At 42.1% G+C, this 21,786-nt stretch overlaps 2 protein-coding genes across 3 annotated transcripts in view; one reads left to right on the top strand and one right to left on the bottom strand.

Annotated features, from left to right (window-relative positions):
- trappc12 (trafficking protein particle complex 12) overlaps positions 1–11,077 on the top strand; it is a 34,529-nt gene extending 23,452 nt beyond the window's left edge. The window contains exons 8-12 of the mRNA XM_035408977.1: positions 2,266–2,339; positions 6,108–6,206; positions 7,101–7,204; positions 8,527–8,614; positions 10,035–11,077. Of these exons, the coding sequence (XP_035264868.1) occupies positions 2,266–2,339; positions 6,108–6,206; positions 7,101–7,204; positions 8,527–8,614; positions 10,035–10,277 (608 nt within the window). The 3' untranslated portion in view covers positions 10,278–11,077. The remainder of the gene's footprint in view (positions 1–2,265; positions 2,340–6,107; positions 6,207–7,100; positions 7,205–8,526; positions 8,615–10,034) is intronic.
- Positions 11,078–12,860: 1,783 nt separating this feature from the next.
- Positions 12,861–20,759, bottom strand: adi1 (acireductone dioxygenase 1). Of its 2 annotated transcripts, XM_035409015.1 has the most exons (5): positions 20,741–20,759; positions 18,662–18,811; positions 16,645–16,764; positions 14,118–14,297; positions 12,861–13,794 (listed from the first exon to the last, which is right to left on the bottom strand). In XM_035409015.1, exons 2-5 carry the CDS (start codon positions 18,776–18,778, stop codon positions 13,678–13,680), a joined length of 534 nt encoding a protein of 177 aa, XP_035264906.1. In that variant the 5' UTR covers positions 18,779–18,811; positions 20,741–20,759; the 3' UTR covers positions 12,861–13,677. The 2 variants fall into 2 exon arrangements, with proteins under 2 accessions (XP_035264906.1, XP_035264896.1); XM_035409005.1 differs by lacking the exon at positions 20,741–20,759 and having other exon boundaries at positions 18,662–18,865.
- Positions 20,760–21,786: the final 1,027 nt, after the last annotated feature.

The following is a 21,786-nucleotide window of genomic DNA, read 5'->3' as shown; positions in this document are numbered from 1 at the left end:
TATCCATTATGGGCAGTATGTAAAATTTAGTGTGTGTCACAGCTATCTCACTCTTGACAGAACCCTGCAACAAACCAAATTCATGGGTTTATGACATGACATTAATTTAATTCTTTTCACACACACACATGCACACACACACACACACACACACACACAGACACACGCACACACACACACACGCACACACACAGACACACGCACACACTCACACACACACACACAGACACACGCACACACTCACACACACACACACACACACACTCACACACTCACACACGCACACACGCACACACACACACTCACACAGGCAGAAGTGCAGTTAAGCGGCTTCGGAGCTGAGCTAGTAACTCCGAAGTTGCATATTCACTTCCTGAATGCATTTGCACTCCTGAGCGAGGAACTCGCTTTATTTTTGTAAATAAAAAAAAATGAAACTTGTAAAATTGCATTTAAAAAGCCGTGTTTACACCCCCCCCCCCCATTCGCACAGCCAGCGAGCGATTCGGTCGACCAGTTGCCGAAGTCCATTCGTTTTCTGTGAAGCTGAGAGACAGACAGCCAGCAACCCGAGCAACTGGGCAACTGAGTGACTGAAGTTGCCAGATAAATGTTGCCCGCTGTTTATTTGTTCGCAGGCAGCACCCATCAGCACTCAATCAGAGCTTCAGGCTTCCTGTATCTCCAAATGATATGATACCAATTTGTGAATAATTGGTCCGCCTAGTTTACTCAGTGCCTAAAAAATGGAGGAACAGCTTATTATGGTTCAATAAAACGTTGTATTGTACGTTTTTTTTTTAAAGAGTACAGGGACAGGCGTCTAAAAAAATTATGCTTGGACGGCAGTTTCGACTGCCGTTGGTATGGACAGTAAGGTTTTTGAGTATTTTTTTGGGCGAATAAAATGTTAATACGACAATGACACAAGATATATGATAGGTTTAGCTATGGCAGTCTATAACTGTAGAAGCTTAAATAATAATCTATGGTAAATATGTGTCTTTGTTGTATTGTATATTGACATTTTTTCACTTGATCAAAAAATTTGTATCTGCGCTAGCTGACTTGAAGGACACAACGAGAATCTCTTGCCCCACCCTCAGCATACACTTGAGCAACCCATCAACCGAGTTAAAATAAATGCCACCTGAACACCCCTCTTCCAGCCCATGAGGCGAGCCCAGTGGGCAGAGCACCGTTTGTCAGTGGCAGCTGTCTCAGGAAAACCTGCCAATGGGCAACAGCCCTGCGCTGTGCTGAGGCGGTGCCAGAGCCCACCCCCTCCCCTACCCTCCCCTGCTCTCCATTGCACTGGGGGAAATGGCCTGGCTGACCCCCCCCCCCCCCCCCCCCAAACCCAAACCAACCCAGGTCCTGGCAGCCGATGGGGCCGAGAGGCTAATGAAGGGACCTCCTGCGGTACAGTGTCCCCGCGGAGCAGAGAACATCTAACCTCCATTGCTCCTGAACAGCAGGGAAGCTAGCATGAATTTTGAGCAGAGCATCTCTGCTCGTCTCCCCTCTCTCTCTCTCTCTCTCTCTCTCTCCTCCAACGCCCGCCAATCTGCAGGTACGCCTTATATACAGTTCTCCAGCTTCCCGTGGGCCGTCTCCTTGATCCCAAATCTCTGCCCGCCCCCTCTTGCTCCTCACAGCCAGTTAATTAAAATAAAGAATGTGTTCACGTTTTCTCCTTACATTTTCTTTGCCTTTGTGAAATCTAATTTCACACACGGTGCCTGTCTGGAAAGTTCCTTGGCATCGGCGGAAAAGTGGAACCGACCGCAGTCACTATCGAGCGTGTGCTGTCGGTCGTCGTGGCGACAGATGCTCCGCCCCGCGAAGCCCGGCCCCCCCCCGCGAAGCCCGGCCCCCCTCGAAGCGTCGTCAGGCAATTTGGACCAAAAAAACAAAAAAAACAAAAAGCGAATGTCAAACAAGATCGCTTCTTCCCTTTTCAAATTTACATTTTCTCTCCCCCGAATAAGAGAAGAGACGGGTGGCGTACGAGGCCGCTTGGCGCGAGCTGAATAAACGAGCGGAAGAGTCGCAGTCTCTCTCCCCCTCTCTCTCTCTCTCTCTCTCTCTTTCTCTCTGTAATTCCTTTTCTCAGACAGATAATTGATGGTTGGGAAAAAGAAAAGGGTGGGCGGGTATCGGCTGGTGGCAGTTTTTGTGGGGGGGTGGGGTGGGGTGTGGGGGGTGGGTGCGGGACTGCAATTTGCCGGCACGGTTTTCACAAGCGGCTCTTGTTTCTTGCAGCTTCTATTCAGCTGTGGAGGTCGCGTCTGTGCCGGGTGATGTACTCCATGGCAAACTGTCTGCTAATGATGAAGGTACGTGGGCGGCGGCAGGCCGCGGAGAGCTACCATACTTCCCGGTGTACGCGGGCCCCGGTTTCATGGACGTGAGGAACACCCTAAGCTGTAGAGGAGAAGGAAAGTGGCGGGGGGGGGGGGGGGGGGGTGCGGGGGTGCGGCATGCAGAAAAACAAAGCTAATTAAGAGAAAAGAGGAGGAAGGGGGGATATCAAAACTAATCTGCTGGAGAGAGCCCGTTTGCCGACGGAACGAGTCAGCGTTTCTGCAAAATTAACATTTAATCGCTTAATAAGCACCGGGGTTTCCTCATCATACACGACGCCTAACCTCAATGCCACAGACAAGGGAGCGCCTGCAGATCCCTTCAAAAGCACACCGTTTACGTACAGACAAACAGTGAACAGGCACCACTCCACTTGAAGCTGGTCTTCATAGCGTGCGAGTGCTGAATAAAGTCCAGAAGCCTTGTCGTAACCATACATGATCATTATGACCACCTTATGACAGCTACGAATACAAGTGTTTTAACATTTTACAAGTCCCTTGAAAACCACTTACTTTATGCCCATACAGTGAGCTAAAACTGAATATAAGGTCATAATGTTTATGTAAGCTAATGAAAGAAGAGCATAATGCATTACGTAACAGTTAAAGAAAAGTCTAATTTCAAAAAAAGGTGTCACCTGAAGTTAACTGGCATTTCCCTTCGGCCCTCAAACCAGCCCCATCTCTGCCTTGGAATGCAAGGTAAAATGAGTCGGTGAGTGTTTGGAATGAGAGCCAAATAAGGTGGCATATTAGCCAATGGTCGTACCTGTGTTTCCACAACTGTTAGCGTCCTAGAGGTAAAATTTGCAGTATTTGTTTATTTTCATCAGTCCAGAGTTGAGCTCTATTCCGTTTCAGGTCAGTCAACAGTCAGACAGTCAATTGAAATGTAATTAATTTGAAAAAAAAAATCTTCATAAGACATTATGGACATTTTTCAGTTTGTGAATTGACTGACGCGAATGGTTTTATTTCTGAATTGACCCCAAATACTGAATAAAACCAAAATAAATGTATAATATAAAATGATGCCTGTTCACTGTTTGTATGTAAATGGTACGCTTTGAAGGAGGGAAAGGCTGAGGGATTTGTGGGCATTCCCTTGTCTTCGGCATTGAGGTTGGGAGTTGTGTATGAGGAGGATGCCAAGAACAGGCAATTCAGCCTCCCTGGGGCTGCCATTTTTTCAGCGGTTGAGAGCAGGGATTCTCATTTGCTGGTTTTTTTTCTTTCACCTTAAAATGAGCAACAAATGTAGACCCAAGAAACCAAGTGAAGAGAGTTGACTGTGCGCTCAACTGGTTCCTCGGACAAGTAATTGTTGAGTAACAATGAAAATCGGCAGACCCTTCAGCTTTCGAGGGCCAGTGTTGGTCAGCCCAGTCTCTTAACGGGCTGTGGATCTCTGCAGTCTTCGCTCATTTCTGCAGTGCAGACGGCAGCTTAAAGTGGAGCTTGCAAACAAATTGCACAGGCGACGGTAAACGATCACCTGTGAGCCGGTTGTACTGACATTCAGATGAACCATTGTCTCCGTTTACACTTTGGCTAATAATAAGAGAGCTGCACTCGAGACCTGTCTGAGCCTCTGTTCTCCTCATATACAACTTTCGGTCTAGTCTCATTCATTACACCACGGAGTCCAGTAGGGTGAATTCTCATGCTAGTCCATCTCTTCTTTTCTTTTTTTTGTGCAAGATGGTTGCCTGTGTCTGTGCAGTGAGCTGCAGTGCCCTCTCGTGTTAAAAGGGGATTACAGCAACAAGTATTTTGCACATAAATGTCGTGTGGTACATTTTGTACCGAAATGTACAGAATACGGTAACGTGGAAAAGAACGTACACCCTTTGTCAGTTCCAAGGTTTTACATGTTAGGACATAACTAAACCCTCATCTGGTCCTCACCAAGTGCTAACAGTAGATAAATCTAACCTCATGTAACAAATAATTTACCGTTATTTATTTAACCATATTGCGATGTTCTTTTTGAGAATCGGTTTTCTCCTGGTACCTTTCCATGAAAGCTATATTCAGTTTTTTCCTAACGGTGGAATCATGAACTCTCATAGTTAGTATGTTGACAGTCGTCTGTAGATCCCTAGATGTAACTTAAAGGTTCTCTGTAATTTCTTGGAGCATCATACAGTCTGATCTTGGGGTGAATCTGCTGGGACCAGGGGTGGCAAATCCTGCTTCAGAAAGTAAAAGTCCTCCCAGTATTTTGTTCTAGTCACCTGGATTTGCTTCTTAGTGCAATTCTTCAGCCAGGAGGTAGAAATAATTAGTGAAATCTGCTATCTGAGTTCACAGGCGGGAGAAATACATGGCAGGACTTTTATTTTCTGACCCCTAGACTTTCTACTCCTGGCTGGCATGCCCACTTCTGGTGAGATTGGCAACTGTCTTGAATGTTCTCTGTTTGTAAATGATCTTTCTCACTGTGCAGTGATTCATTTTATATGGTTTGCAAATGGCTTTATAACCCTTCCCAGACTGATGAGCCAGAATGTTAGCTTCTCTGAGATCGTCACAGATAGCTTTTGTCCTTAGTGTGTTGTGTTAAAACAAACCTGAATGCTCCAGAGGAAACTGTCAAAGTATCCGTTTTTAGATACAGGTGGTAGCGCTTCCTGATGATCGAGTAATCATGTGCGCTTGATTAGCAACACCTGGTTCTAATTACCTTCTTAACTGATATGGAACCAGTAAGGGTGTACTTTTTCACACATGGCTTCTGCATGTTGGCATGACGTCATGTCTGGTTAATGGATAGCACGCATCATTATCTATCAGTCAGTCACATGAGGTTATATTTATATACTGTTAGGACTTGTCCTGGAGAGGACTGCATGAGTGTTTGTTATGTCGCATGTAACTGAACTGAAGAACTGAAAAAGGGTATACTTTCTTTTTCATAGTACTTGATATCTCATGCATTCACATTATGTATGATTTTAAGAGGATTTCTTAAAATATATAAATGAGGTAATATTTACTCTACATATGCTAATTATTCTTATTATTCCTCTTGTGTTAATCATAATACTAATAATAATAATGTACTGGCTTCATTTGTCAGAATTCAGATTTCATTTCCAGTGTTAAACAACCACTGATAGACGCTGCAGACTTTTGAATATGCAATCTGAGTCGAGCAAGTTCAAGCCATACCTTTAGAGTTTGTACTTTGAAGCCCGGTTGTGGAATGGGTACAGGTGAGCAGGCAGGCAAGCGGGCAGGCAGCACTCAAGGCACTTAATCCGTGTAAATCATTCTGTACAAAGTATCAAACTAATGCAGGCCTGCTTCAAGGTATGTGCAAAAAAAAGGCTTAAAGCAAGCAAGCTATATTCAAATGGTGAGGTGAAACAGTAAAAGAAAACTGTTGGGTACTTGGGGAAACTTTTCTCTGTTGTCTGTGCCAGGTAAGAACTGATATGCCATCAATTAAAGTCAAATGCCCAACAACAGCCCAACGAAGTGGGCTGCCATTACCCCATATGTCCGATATCCAAAAAATAAACAATGGCTAAACCTAAATAATTTGGGAAATGAATAGCAATTTAGTAAACTCAGATATAGCTCCTACAGTTCTCATTGCGCGTCTCGTATCTGTGATGGGCGTTGTGTGTAGGGGAGGGCACGGCGGTTTTCTGTTGGGCCATGGTGCTGTGCCTTAGTGTGAGTTGTGTGGCTGGCGGCTTACGGTCCCCGTGCTGTCTGCCCCTTCCTCAGGACTACGTGCTGGCCGTGGAGATTTACCGCTCCATCATCCGCTACGAGCCAGAGCAGAAGCCCCAGCTGCTGAGCGGGATTGGGAGGATATTCCTGCAGGTAAAGGCAGCAAAGACCATCCTCCTCTCTCTCTTTTACCTCTCCTCTCTCCTCCTCCATCTCTCCCATCCCTCCCTTTGTACAGGTGGGTATGGCTGTGACCACCTAATTTGACTACTTCTGACTGTAACCTACCCCAGCCCATTTTATCATTTGCTCTGTTAGATTTCTCACTACATTTCTATTATTTTCTGTTACATTACATGTTAACTATTACGCTATGCTATAGGGGGGTAGGAGGATTGGCTCCCCCTATAGCTGGGTTCCTCTCCAGATTTCTGCCTATTGGGGAGTTTCTCCTTGCCACCTTTTGAGTGTTTTTCTTACCACTGAGCTTGTTTTTACCTCAATTGCTGGGGGGTTCAGGCTTTTTTAACCAATTCTACTGTAAAGCATCTTTACAGCATCTCTGTAAAAAAAAAAAAGCGCAATACAAATAAAGATTGTATGATGGAGGACCTCATGTCTGCAAACACCATCAGCAGATCTGCAGTATGAGCTGGTTATATTTGATAGCTCCAGTTTGGATGTCTTCACTTGTGATCTGAGAGGACAGGCCACAGGTTTTAAAATTCATCTCGGAGTCAGGAAGGGGGTGTGTGTGCATGCCGTCTTTGCTCTATATGTAAGCGTGTGTTTACACACACACACACACACACACACACACAGAGCTGCTCTTAACCAAAGTTCAAGTGAAAACAGCTCAGGACAAAAGCCCTCAGCCAGTGCCACATGCTTCATCCCTTCTCTCACTTCCTGTTACCCAAGGTGTTCCTCTCTCACTCCTGTTCTCACCATAAATGACAGCTGGAGGAGAGTATTTATAGACCGGTCTCTTTATCTCCCCCTGGCTGCTCTGAAAGCCTCACTGCTTTGGTCTCATGCCTGCATTAGATTGGGGACATTAAAACGGCAGAGAGGTACTTTGAGGACGTGGAGAAAGCGGTCCAGTCGAAGGGAGACGGGCAGTGCCTGAACACCTTCGTTCTGATGAACAGGTAATCCACAGATAAGAGTCGAAATGACTGCCACATGCGTGAAAACAGAAGCTCCCTTTAAACTTAGTGATTCACCTGACATGTAGAGAGAGAAAGAGATAGATTTTACATACAGTGCTATGAAAATGTATTTGCCACCTTTCTGATTTCCTCAATTATTGCATATTTGTCATGGTGAATGGGTTTAGATCTTTGGGCAATATGTATTGTGTAATGTATTAGGACAAAAGTAACTGGAGTAAACACAAAACACATTTTTTAGATTATTATTTAATTTTTTAATGAAAAGTTATCAAACACCCATATCACCCATGTGAAAAAGTTCAACTATTCAGATGTGGGCTTGCTTTTGTGTTTTGGATCATTATCTTGCTGCATAACCCAATTACATTTCAGCTTCGGGCAAATGATCAGCATTCCCCTTAAGAATTTTCTGGTACAGAGCAGACTTCATGGTCCCTTCAATAATGGCAAGTCGTCCAAGTCCCAAGGCAGCAAAGCATCCCTACACCATCACACTACCACCACATTTTCCTGTTGGTATGGTGTGCTTACTGTGAAATGCTACACTTGCTTTACGCCAGACTGTGGGACCTCTGTCTTCCAAAAAGTTCCACTTTTGACTCATCTGTCCATAGAACATTATCCAAAAAGGCTTGGGGATCATCCTGGTGCCTTTTTTTTTTTTTTTTTTGCAAATGTGAGACAAGCAATGATGTTTATCTTGGTTAGCAGTGGTTCAGCCTTGATATTCTCCCATGAATGCCATTTTTTCCCAGTCTCTTTTTTAATGTGTAGTCATGAACACTGACCTTAGGCCAGAGAGTTCTTTGGATGTTCTGGGATCTTTTGAGGATTCACCACTGTCCTGAGTGTTCTCCATTTGGAGCGAATGGCTCTCACTGTGGTCCCAGGGCCTTCAAAATGGGTTTGTAGCCCTTTCGGGACGGATATATTTCAACTTGTTTTCTCATTGTTTCCTGGAATTTCCTTTGATCGTGGTAGAAACTTTGTGGTGACTATTTCATTCTGATGGTATGGTTCAGTATGAGTGAGTTTTAAATTTAACAGGGCAATTACCTTTTCACATGGGTGTTTGATAATTTCAGTTATTTAATTATAAAACGTTATTTGAAAATGTCTTTTGTAATTACTCTGTTTCCCTTTGTCTAATATTACGTTTTTTGTCTAAAGACCTGAAACCATTCAGTGTGAGTGCAGTAATAGAGGAAATCAGGAAGGGGGCAAATGTTTTTTCGCGGCACTGTATATAGATGCGTCTCCACCATACAGATTGTCTTTGCTGTGAATTTATTTTGCAGAGCGTTTGTATACCTCAGCCAGAACAACTACGCTGAAGCACATGCGTCCTTCTCTGACGTTCTGAAAATTGACCCAAAAAACCCTGTGGTAGGTACTCTTAATACGTTACGTAGCTCACCTTCTTTGTCCTGATGGTTTTAAAGTGCTTTATTTACCCAGACCCATTTCTTGTGAAATGGAAATCATTTATTTCGACACTGCCCACTCTCAGTTTAAAAAGCAGGATTACCAGAAAACATAATACAGTGTGTGGAGTTCAGTATATTCCACCATACTTTTGTAAGTTGAAAAATAAATGCAGGCACATCTTAGTTTTAATATAGGTTGTTTAATATAGTAAAGGTACTAGTGGGCCTGTTCCCGAAGTACAGATAAACAAAAACCAACAAATGACAGGGAATGTCAATACTTATACCTGTCCCTTAAAGGAAACAAAGGGCCAAATGGTCACTGCCTTAAATGAATACACACCACTGGAAAGGGGTGGGAGAATTTGACTGGATTAGGGGGTAGAGGGTGTAACACAGAGGTTTTGATCAAAAAGTGTATTTAACTGGATTTGGGGGGGGGGGGTATAAACTGTGGCTCCCATGTTTTTCAATACATTGTATTATATAGTCACAAAAATGTGAGGTAATGTTTCTATTTAAAGAGTCAATAAATGGATAGCATGGAAGAAAACCCTGAGTTCCATGACTGTAGACAGAATGAGGTAGAGGGGTGCTGGAAAGGAGGGAACTGTTTGCTGAACAAGCCCTTTGATCAGTTTACACAGGCTCACAGTACGCAGGGTCAGCTGATCAATTGTCCGTTCTGAGGTGAGCCCTTTGCACTTTTCCATTAGAGAGAGGTTCTGTCACCTGACTGTCACCCTGCTCTGAAGTCAGGGGCAGCCAGCTCCTTTGCATGACCCCGCCTCAGTGAAGGCGAAAAACTAATAATGGATTACATTTATACAGTGCTTCTCCTTTCAATGTGTACAGTGAAAGGAGGGGAGAGGAGGGGGTGGACTTTCCTGAACCACCACCAATATGTTGCACCTGCCTCCCTGGGTGATGCACAGCAGCCATTTTGTACCAGATTGCTTGCCACACATTCGCTGAGGTAGTGGTGAAGTGGATTATTGAGATGGTTAAAATTGGGCGGTGACTAAGTGGCCAGTTGAGTGAGTCAAGTTATTCATTTTCCCAGACACCAGGGAACATACTACTGTTCTCGCTGAGCACTGTGGGATCTTTAATGACCAGTTACTCAGAATCTTAGTTTAACATTTAATTCGATAGATGTACATTGTCAGGGCACTGAGGATTATGTTTTGTACGCATGTGCAATGTATTCTCCAATACAATAAATTGCACATGTAAGTTGTGCTGTATTTATGCTTTCCTTGCATTGTTAAAATTGTGCAGTGGCACTGCCTCGTGGGTAACGCAGTCCCCACTGACTGGAAGGCACTCTGGTGTGGTGTGGCGGAAAGTTCTGGACTAAGCCGCCGTTTCCTCCTCAGGCAAGCAACAACGCGGCGGTGTGCCTGCTGTACCTGGGCAGGCTGAAGGAGTCCCTGGGGCAGCTGGAGGGCCTGGTGCAGCAGGACCCCGCGCTCTACCTACACGAGAGCGTCCTCTTCAACCTCACCACCATGTACGAGCTGGAGTCCTCCCGCAGCAATCAGAAGAAGCAGGCCCTGCTGGAGGCCGTGTCCTGCCGCGAGGGCGACAGCTTCAACACCCAGTGCCTGAAACTGGTCTAGAGCCCGCAGCTGCCGTGCACTACCTGCAATACACACGCGAGAGAGACGAGGGCGTGTCTCCGCATCACCGACATGTAGAGGAAATGTGCACGTGTGCTTTCTCAGTCACCTAACAAAATGGCGCGTGTGTGTGACAAAAGTGTGTATAGTGCATATGGACAGACGTGGACTCATCACAGGGTGAAAACTGTACATTTCACTGTATCTTTCAGTCAGCTAATGGAGTGTTTTTGGGTGTGACTGCGTTTGTGTGGGTGTGCACGTGCATGTGCGCCTGTTGCAGGGAAAATAAATACACATTTCACTAATTCATCACGCATTTAACTAATGAAGGAGTACGCGCAGTTTCTCATCGCAAGGAGGGCAATGTACGTCTTTCTCCTTCCGATCTGATTCTTAAATGGTTTTTCAGTCATAGCTCTCTTGTAGAAGAAATGGTAGACACCAGCAAGCCGAGGTCTGGACTTAAAAAGGAATGTAAAATATCTGAGTAATCTGAACCTGTACATATCTTAGTTGGGAAAACTTGTAAAATACTATTGATACCTTTCCATAATGATTTGTGTCTCAGAGGAAAAATCACTGTTTACAGATTGCATCTTACTATTGGAGTCATTAAAGCTGTACTGTACTGTGTTGCACAGTAAAATGTCCAGTGTTAATTAAACTCCAGCAGAGTCCACTCTGGCTGTGGTGTACTCAAACTCTAAGAGTTTATTTAACACGAAACATTTTACTGTGTGGATAATAGAAAAGGAATCTTGTTAATCCAAATAAACTTTTACTGAACTTAAAACTTTTCCCCAAGTGTGAATCCCTACATCACAGCAAAACTAAATCTGTTTGACATGAGGCACGGCATTAGCATTTTAGCCATTAGCTCAAATCTTGTGATTAGTGGGGCTTCTGTGTGGCTCATCCTGCTAAGACTCTGTTCCAGGGTCTGGTGTTGCATGTACTCTGACCCTGCAGTGTGGCACATACTTGCAATGCCCTAGGAGGGGGGAAAATGTCTCCTCGTAATCCCTTCATTATCGACTGCACACACCGACAGACCCAGCCGCACACAAAGCTCCCTCCAACGATTCAGTGTGTGAGCTCACCTGGCAGCACGAGAAGTGAGAAGCAGCAGCAGCTGACATCACGTGTTTCAGAGGAGAGAGCACGTGCTCGTCTTCACTTAATTCTCTCAAACTGACAGGAGGTTGCAACGGTGAGCTCGGCTCAGGAATACAGTTCTGCATTGGCTTATTTATTACTTTTTTCAAGTTACCTCAAACTCTTCACGTGTTACCTGAAATACATGCAGCTCTGGAAAAAATTGAGAACGTCACATTTTTTGAAGAAGAATCAGGTTTTACCAGATGTTGAACTGTTCCTAAGACATTGTTATTTTTATTATTTATTTATGGGCATAAACTATAGTTCACATTATTCAATATGTAACAGCACTGTATTTTTTGTATTTTGATCAGTTGTCATTCATTTATTTATTCATTTATTTGCAGAAAATGACTTTTTGTTTGGAAATAAAATCACATGTGGTCAGTAGTTCATAAAATACTTTTAAAAAAGTTAGATTTTACAGACACATAAGCTGAGGCCAAAAACACCTTGTTAATGGCAGAAGCCAGAGGATAATGGGCAGACTCATTCAAGCTAAAAGAAAGGCCACAACTGATCAAATAACAGTTGTTTACAAAAGTGGTGTGTGCAGAAGGGCACCTCTGCATACACAGTGAACCTTGAACCTTGAAGCAGATGAACTACGGCAACAAAAGACCATGCCGGGTTCCACTGCTGTCAGTTAAGTACAGGAAAATGAGGCTACAGTGGGCACACAGATCACCAAAACTGGACAACTGAATATTGGATAATGTTGCCTGTCTGACAAATCTCATTTTCAGCTACCAGTTTGTTACTGGAAACTTGTGAGAGCAATCACAATTCTATGTAATGCACATGCTGAAGATGGCCAATACGTTGACTTAGTTAAGTATCAGAGGATCTGTTCATTTTGAAAACATCACTCTGTTTAACAAGAGTTGGTTGGTATGCTGTATAATAGACGAGGGCTCCTCTACTCTTGTCCAGGAGAGCTGCTAGGTTTGTCTTCTGCTCCAACTAAGAAAACATTCCCACCAATCACCAGGGTCAATTCAAGGGAAAGGAAAATATTTAGGCTGCTTAATGAAGTTAATTTAAATTTTGGTATGTATCGAAAAAGTATCACTCATATCAGTATTGAATTACATGTATGGAAAACTTCCAAATGATACCCAGCCATAATTATGAGACGGGCAGCTGTTACTGAGATGACCTCATCAAAGCTCGCAGCATTGAACAGTTCAGGGGAACATACAAGTGGCTGGCATCACTGCACAAAGGATGTGTTTGATGACAGCCAAGGTGTGTACACATCCGTGAATACACATCCTTGTGAGAGGTCATAGTTTGCATCACACAGAAATTTCACATTCACTCAGATGTGCATTTTATCCCAGCATACAAGCATTTCTACATAATCATATCACACAGATCTTACACAAAGCAGCGTGAAAATGATAAGGCCAGATAAACCACTGAAAGTCCTGTGCTTTATTTATTCTTTCATATCAGTAGATGGTTTTAAAGTGTGCACCATTGCCAGCTCAAGCTGTAAGTATCATGGTCATTAATGCACAGAAGCAAGTTGTTTGAAGGCATTATATTGGACAGCAAAAAAGAACATCAATGTCCTTTTCATACAGTGCATAGTGATACAGGCACAAAAGGATTTAGTATAATGTTTTTTACTTTTCATATTATGCCAGTGTAACAATTATTCTGTGGCTAAAATGGTCATTGTAAAACAGACTAATTATTAAATATCTACTACTCTTGCAGTATAATAATAATTATTGCATATAATGGAAACGTATGGTTTGCTAAAGAGAGTCATATTAGATTTGTATTATATGATGTGCAAATATTATTCACTGAAAATCATACATTTACCAGAAAATGAGATCTGAAACAGAATAGCCTTTTAAAAATTTACAGCCATTTAAAAAATCTTACCAGAATAGTGTTATAAAATATTAGTTTATAGCCATTTAAAAAACATAGCAGGTACTATATATCCTTGGAAAGTCAAATCATGTCAGTTTCACATACGTCTAGCGCACATTACATGATTTTAGTCAGGATTTTGTAGTTGCAGATACTTTTCAAGGTCTTAAGAGAATCTCTACAAAAAGTCTTTGCTTGATCTGTGCATGCGCCCCTGACCAACACTCTTTTAGTGTGGTCAGAGACTCACCTGAGTCTCTGTATAAAGGGCACTAGGCATAATGTGCCTCAGCAAGTGACCAAGGCAACAAGCGTGTACCTGCACCTCTCCATGCATCCTTTCTCCAGGTTACACACTATTCAGAGAGTTCACGTATTTTTGCCGGACCTCAAAATGATCTGCAGGGCGGTTGTAGGCCTTCCACACCGGTTCTCCAACGAAAAGCCTCATGGCTTTTGTGTAGTCCTAGAAAACACAAAAAAATGTATATTAAATTCACTCCTAGTAATCCTAGTTATAGTTCCAAATACATGGTATTTTCAAGGCAGTGGTTTCTCAATTCTGGTCCTGGATAGTATGCAGATTTTTGTTTTCAATAACCAATTCAAACCATATTAAACAGGTAAGGTGAAGAAACAGTGTAATCAGTTGCTTCACCTGATTAACTGAATGCCCATCACAATTTATCAGTTGTGGTGATCTATATAAAACAGTTTCTGTGACCACCTACGACTGTACATCTAAATCTAAGCCCCCTGGTGTCGTGTGAAGCCAAGGAAAAAACTTACGGTTTCATCCATCGTGAATCTGTGATAGATCCCTGCTGGAAGTGTTATCAGGTCTCCCTTGTTCATGGAAATCCTGATCCACTTATTGTCCTTGTCTCTGACGTCAAAGTATGCTCTTCCATCCAAAATGTAGCGGACCTCGTCATCTAGGTGGAGGTGTTCTTCAAAAAACATCTTCAGCTGAAAGACATAAAGTATCCAGCAGCGTGAATAATCAGTCACTGTCCTGAAGAGCACATTAAACAGATTAACCTGTCTGTTTAAAGGTGAACATGCCGGTAAAAAAATTTTTGGATTTACAATTCTGGGCTCATAGAGAGGATGGTTTGAAAAAAAAAGTTTAAAAAAAATTAAATAAATAAATAAAATACAGGCCATATGGGTCAAAATGCTGTAAAAAGTAGGCATTCTAAGCCACGCCCCCTAAAATTGTCGATATTGACCAATGACGTAAGATTCGCCTTTTTCCCCACAGGAAAAGTAGCTATTTTCGTGCATGGGTGCGGTTTGTGCAGGTGAGGAGGGGGGACCTCACTGCTGCATCTGTCACGAAAAACACAGTAATCTGTGGGGCACATTTTAGGGAGTCCTCAGCCCTGTGGACATCAGCAACATCTGCCATTGGAGCCAGCAGGAAAATTTCTCACACATTCAGCCAGCACACATTCAGCTCAAAGGAAACGTGAAATGTGTATGCTAAGTCATTGCTACTAGCAAACTGTCAAATAATGGAGTAAACGTTTAGTGAATAATATTTAGTTTTCTGTTAGCCTGGGTTGCTAGCTAAACTGACCGATCGATCAGGCATTATAGCTCACTATCATAACGTTAGCCAGAAGTCAAGACATTGTGAGTGAGGTAATTTAGCTAGGTAGCTGCAATTGTGTGACTAAAATGACAAATGTTGCTGGGATTTGTGACTGTTATTTTCATGTCAGGTCCTTGGAGAAAATGTTCAGGGACAGCACCTAGCAGCACAGTGTTTATGGAACCAGGGCAAGTGTTTCTCACTCCTCTTGCACCGTGGTGTGTTGGACCGTGGCTCTCAGTGTAATCTGAAGCCTTTACATCGCTCGTCAGGTAACCTAGCCAAGTGTCTTTTCTAACATTTGTTGTTCTATAACAGGGGTGCCCAATACATGACGCGATCAGATCCACTTTAAGTTTCACTTACAATATGCAATAGATAATGGTGTTTTAAATCTAGACTGGGATTTTTCCTTGTCCAGATATGGTGCTGGTCTAAAACTTGTAGTCTACATGATTTACAATAACTACATACCTTACTGGAAAATGTAGACTTAGTTAAGCTAGTAACTCTGCCCAACACTAGATATCGAACTCTAGTCCTACACTCAATAAAATGTTAGCTAGACTCAAATAAATAAATAAATCCTTGGATTTACTTGATAAATAAAATGGTTGCATGCAATTAAGTACATATAACGTATTCAACTTAATCAGTTTGTCCTTGTCAACATAATAACAGTGTGTACAGCCCCTGTTACACACTGTTATTTTTTTTGCGGATAGATCCCCCCCTCCCTGCCGCTGCTCGATCACGTTGTGCTGGCCATTGGAAACGTAGATCGCACGCCAAAAAAGTGTGGGCACCCCTATTCTATAGCAAACCCCAGTGCACCTACACAATTACTATATCATATTGCAGAATGGATTGATAACTTACTAGCTAGCTAAATCATATTAATTATTGTTCTTTTTATCCTAGCAATCCAGGTATCCCCCAAGATGATCAGTGTGGGGACACAGACATAAATGATTAAGGAAATGTGATCAACCCCACTGACCAGTTCTATGCAGAGATATAAAACAATTAATTCTGCTCTGAGTGGCCAACTTGGGGATGACACATGGAGCCCAGGGGAGGAGATGAGTCAGCCGTCTGACGAGGAGCCATCTCAGGAACTAAGGCTGTGGCCCCTCCGGTCAATCTGGTAGCTGTAGTCTGGCTGTGCTAGCTCACAGCTCTGCACTAACTAACGCATACCAGTAAGTACTTGTGCTCCTACTAAATTATTTTTCCAGTTAGCACACATCAGTTTTCGGAAGCAAATGCTCCTAAAATGGGAGCATTGTAGAGCCCTGGAGCGAGTGAGGTGCAGCCCTGGAATGTGGCGACTGCCTAACCCAGCTGCTCAAACGCAGGGTCAAAATGAGCAGCATTTGGCTGTGCACTTCACAAAGGACACCATGTGATTAAATGGCAAATTCTAAACAGAGTTAAGTAAGAGAGGGGATTCAAAACGTGTTTAAAAATGCGAGGTTTGTAAAAACAAAGGTGTAATGTCCATCATAGTAAGCAAGCATGCTGGGTGGCATTTTGGGACATAAATGTATTGCTGTTTTTCCTCTTCTTTGTGTATTCTTTTAACTTATTCTTTAAAAAAGTATTTTCAATGATATCATTAACTGCTTACCCTCCAGAAACTCCGGTGGGTTTTTTCTAAAGCCTCTATAATGAAAATGTAAATAACAAAAGCCGTCACAGCCCTAGACTTTACCTCACCTTTTCTTCATAATTAGGGAGTGTGTCCTTGTGAACAGTTATGATGTCCATGTAAGAGTAGTGCCTTTCCTCACGGATCTTCTGCAGCTCTGGGTCGGTCTCGTAAATGTCTGCATTCAGCTGGAAAATAAGAAACCGATGAATACATGCATTAAAGTAACAAGCCTTCTACGGCATATACGGAATACTTATTGAACCTGTAGGTTCCATGGACTACAAAAGACACTAAACTACAAAGCCCATATGTCCACTTCATAGTGACTCATTTAACCACGGCACCTACCACAGCTTTCCTGTTACAGAACCAGGAGAGAACATCAACACTCCTCACACATGCACACACACGTGCACTCACATAGTTTATTGTACCCCCCTCTTGTGTTGAGTTAACTCAATCGCTGCTAATCAAAAGAACTTAGTAGAATACCTTCACCATTTAGCTGAATCATTTATATTAATTTTGTATTGGCTGAATATGATATTATGATTTGGTTAAGATTAACTATTAATGTGTAATTCTAATAATAATTAATTTAATTATTAATTTAAGTTGCCAATTTATAGTTTGTATTTTTAATTCATGAGACTGTTTATAAAATGCTGCCACCACCGGTGAGGATATTGATGTATATCTTCTACATTTTGCTGCCCCACTATGAGAAGTAGCGGCATGTCCCCTACAACAATAATTGAAATACACTAAGGTGGTATTTGTGTGGATTCATTAAGTTAAATGGTTTATATTGTACCTTAAGTTTTGCGTGACAAAAATGAAATGAATTTCAAAGACATATTGTAATTCCAAATACCACTATTACAGTAGAATGACCTGTGTGATGACCTGCTCTAGAATTGCTTCAGTATGGGCTATACCCCCCGATTCTGGAACTTAAAAAGTATAACCTTTCAATAAATATTTAACTTGTTCCAATTTTTCATTTTCGCCAAGTGTTTCATTTTGTTATTTCCTACATCTCAATACATCTCAAATCTGTGGTGGTCTCTTCAAGACCAGGGCTGCGTTTCCCAGAGTCTCCTTAGCGCTACGTGCGTCGTAAGGTATACCTTAAGGTCTTCCTTTAGATCTCGAGCTGTTTCGCAGCGTCTCCTTAGCTAAGGTATACCTTATGAAAGGTATACCTTTAAAAGGGTGATCTGAGGCACTCGTAAGCTGTCCCTTAGCGCTGCGCTCCGCTAACCCTGTCACAGTTTTGCCTTATGCCAACATTTTGCTTTTCAAATCGACAGTTGTACTACAGTGCGCATATAGTAGCACATCGGCATGCGAAAATGACGTAATATTAAACTAACTTTACGAAAAGTAATTATCCAATCAACGTTTCTGTGCATAGCACATCATGAGAATGTTGTTCGTTATTTTCGTATAATGTGTGCATGCGTTGATCCATGTCCGTTTACCCGATAAATAAACAGCTTGAAACAAGACGACACTAGTCACAAACACATCCATATATGAATTGTAAGGTTATAACCTTATTTTTTTCTAGTGGGAACAGTAAAAGACCTTCGCCGGGTAGCCTACAAATAGACGACACCCCCCATTCAGGGCCTGCGGGAGAAGACTCGAGTCTACCGATATCGTCGCCAGTGCCGAACTGGTTTTTATGCACTCGGACAGGGTGTTGTTAATTAAACACTTCGTGATATGCTCTAGCCTATATGTTTGGATGGACATGCAATTTCACACAAAGGTAGTTTACCCTAAATACGGGACAACTATATTTTTTGCCCACGTTCTTTCGGAATGTTCAATGAACGCCACAAGGGAGCGGCGTTGGCCATGTGTCCGACTATGGGCAACCTGACGATACAATAACAAATAATTCCTACATTAAATTTAGCTAATAATAGCAAACGCTTTGTCATGAAAAAAGTAAGTTCGTTACGGTAATGAATGCATTAACATTTCTGCTTTAGCTTTTAGCCTGCATGAAAAATACATGATTAAGTTGCTAATAAGTTACTATAGCAGCCAGCAAGCATCTGACTCACCTACCTTCCAATGGAGAACTCCTAATTGTTTTAATTCCTCCAAAGACACTGGTTTGTTTGGGTTGCACTTGTGCGGCAGCCTTTGATCTTCGTCAGATTCGTCTAAATACCAGGCCTCCATGATGATTGTTATAGCAGGCAATATTGTTGAGCAGTGTGAAGCCAAGCGGCCAAAACCAGACTTCGTTTTTGAAGCTCATTTCCTGGTGTTGTAGTTCCTGGTTGCTCACTAGCGCCACTACGGATGGCTCCAGTATAGGTGTTTTCATATCCGGTTTCCATGTAAGTCTACGGTACAAATGCGATCAAAATACAAAGTCAATAATTTTTTCTCACAAGAACAAATAGTCATAATAGGTGTATTTTATTGGTCTTATGACTGTCCATGGGTCGATTTCATGATTTATTGCGTCATTTGGGCACAGTGCCAATATTTGTTCTGGACCAATGAGATACAGCTTGCGTCACTTCCGGATTACTGCGTAGGACTGAGCTATAGTAGGGGCTACAGTCTATGGTCACTGGGGTGGGCGGTGGCGTCTCTTGGCCTTGACATTGCGGCGCCGGCTACGGTCCGCCTGTGCTAAGTCTGAAAATGCAAGCATCCCATTTCGTGGTGATTTAATTATGGCGTGTGCTATTTACAGCTGCACTAGACGACCATAAAATAATCCTCCTCTTAAGTTTTTCGGTAGCCGAGTCATTTTTACTATTTCCTTTAGCCTACTTAACCAAATAATTAGTTGGCAGAAAGCGTAATCAGCTTGCTATATTTGGTAGTCCAGTAGTAGCCTATGCTAAAACAGTTCGCAACTTCGGCTACCAAGCCATTTGACTAGCTAGCTAACCTTAACCGGCAAACATTCAATCTGTCAGACGTGTTTGGCGGCTTGTCAGTCGTGTACATTCCGTAAATGTCTACCTGGGCCATGCTTCAAGCATGTGACAAAGCTACTATAATCCCGATTTTGGGATAAACACTTTTTCAGTTTCACGAAGCGAATTAAGAGTCTCAAGGTTCATTTGCTGAAATCACACACACAGAATTTAACGAAATTAACCATCTTGGCATTTAGAAAGGAATATGTTTTTAGCATTTAAGAGACCGACAAGCTAGGCATTTAAGACAGTGGTTCTCAGAATCGGTTCTGGGGGCTCCTTGCGTATATTGGCTTTTCTCCATTGGTTTTGATGATTTACAAGAAAAAAACGATAGCCTAATAATAATTAGAAATTCAACGTAGGCTACATTATTTTTGTCTTCATGCACCAGGTGGAAAACTTGCTGTACAAAGTGCGTTGTCATATTTACACGCCTGCAGATCAGTTATTAAAATACTTGGTAGATTTGTTAATAACCGCTGACAGTGTTAATTTTTATTCGGTAGAAAGTGATTTGCGAACGATCGGTCAGCTAGCGTCACCCAGCAAGTGAACACCACAAACGGCGATGGAGTAGCTAGTAGTAGCAGTTACTGGCTCATTAACTGACTGGCGAAAACCTACGACGATAACTTGCTCGGTTAACAGCAGATCTACCAGACAGTTATACGAAAATTAGCCTAGTCAAATCACCAGTAGCCTACACATCTCCGATTGATTGACCATCAGTGTAGTCAATGTTCTTCCCCTGTGGTTCATATTGCTAATGCGTGAGCTAACCACGGATAGCCTACCTAGCTCACTGGCAAGCTGATATGCTAGTTAAGCATATTCGTTTTGCTGAGAAACATGAATTGAAGATAACTGAACATAGCCTAATTGTATTTTTAATGTCATACATATAACGTGATTACATGACAGTACAGTCACGGATGGAAATTAAACTCCGTAAACATCTGATAATATATTTTAAAACATAACTGCAGACAGTCAGCTAGCCTCGTTCAGGTTGATGGGCTTTTCCGCACCGGACTGTCAATCAAATTGTAAAAATCACAGAGCGGCTTTTAAACTCTGTGGTTTTGGCTCCAACTCCAAAATGGCCGCGCCCGCCATTGAGCTTCAAAACGTATTTTCGGAGACCCACGGAGAGTCAATGGGTGACGTCACAGTAGCTTTGTCCATATTTTTTACAGTCTCTGTGTGAAGCTAGCGACAGTAAGGACCAGAGACTGTACTTTCGAGCGGGTCTAAAAATTTCAAAATAAAAGTCCGACGATAAAACTACTGTTACGTTCAACAAAATGAAATTAATTAAGGACAAATCGGACTGCAGTTGTCCTAAAATATGAACTATTCGTTTTCTATTTGTACAATATTAAAACAACTTCAATTTTAAACACAGACATTGTAAAACTATTCACAACACTAATATTAATTACAAACAAATCCCCTACATTTTTAACAATGACAATGCAAAAATTTAAAAAGAGAATTGAAGATACACCCAAATACACCCATTACTTTTAATTATTATTGCTATATCTAATACAATATTACATCAGTACATGAGTTTAATTGAATGGTAAGGCAAGAATGAGTAATTTAAAATACATTACTTCAACATTCTGTGCTACCTTGTAACATCAACTATGCACTGCTGCCTCCCCTGGACATGTTGTCTCAATGATATGGGGGTGTTTTGAATACCTTGGACCCTCCACTCTTCAGATATGGTGTCACTTATATCAAATAAGCGTCATAGAAAATGTGGCTGGGGTTTGAACATGCAGTACATAGGCAAATTTCATTCAATTAAGTTCAAATTGCTTTCTGATACTATAACAGATAACATGCTCTGCTGCCTCCCCTGGACATGTTGTCTCAATGATATGGGGGTGTTTTGAATACCTTGGACCCTCCACTCTTCAGATATGGTGTCACTTAGCGTCATAGAAAATGTGGCTGGGGTTTGAACATGCAGTACATAGGCGAATTTCATTCAATTAAATCCAAACTGCTTTCTGATAGCACAACATATATACTGCGCTGCTGCCTCCCCTGGACATGTTGTCTCAATGATTTACAAGAAAAAAATAATAGCCTAATAATAATTAGAAATTCAATGTAGGCTACATGTTTTTGTCTTCATGCACCAGGTGGAAAACTTGCTGTACAAAGTGCGTTGTCATATTTACACGCCTGCAGATCAATTATTAAAATACTTGGTAGATTTGTTAATCACCG

The sequence above is a fragment of the Anguilla anguilla genome, chromosome 1, assembly GCF_013347855.1.
Source record: "Anguilla anguilla isolate fAngAng1 chromosome 1, fAngAng1.pri, whole genome shotgun sequence".
In the NCBI taxonomy this organism is placed as follows: Eukaryota; Metazoa; Chordata; class Actinopteri; order Anguilliformes; family Anguillidae; genus Anguilla; species Anguilla anguilla.
The sequence above is the reverse complement of the archived record's forward strand: the minus strand, read 5'-3'. Positions and strand labels throughout refer to the sequence as shown.

Bases quoted from the DNA above. Each gene is read 5' to 3' on its own strand.
- adi1 (XM_035409015.1), bottom strand. From the start codon at position 18,778: ATGGAGGCCTGGTATTTAGACGAATCTGACGAAGATCAAAGGCTGCCG. The intron at 16,765-18,661 runs GTAGGTGAGTCA...CTTATTTTCCAG, and splicing joins TAGGAGTTCTCCATTGGAAG to CTGAATGCAGACATTTACGA. The intron at 13,795-14,117 runs GTAAGTTTTTTC...TGTGTTTTCTAG, and splicing joins GATTCACGATGGATGAAACC to GACTACACAAAAGCCATGAG.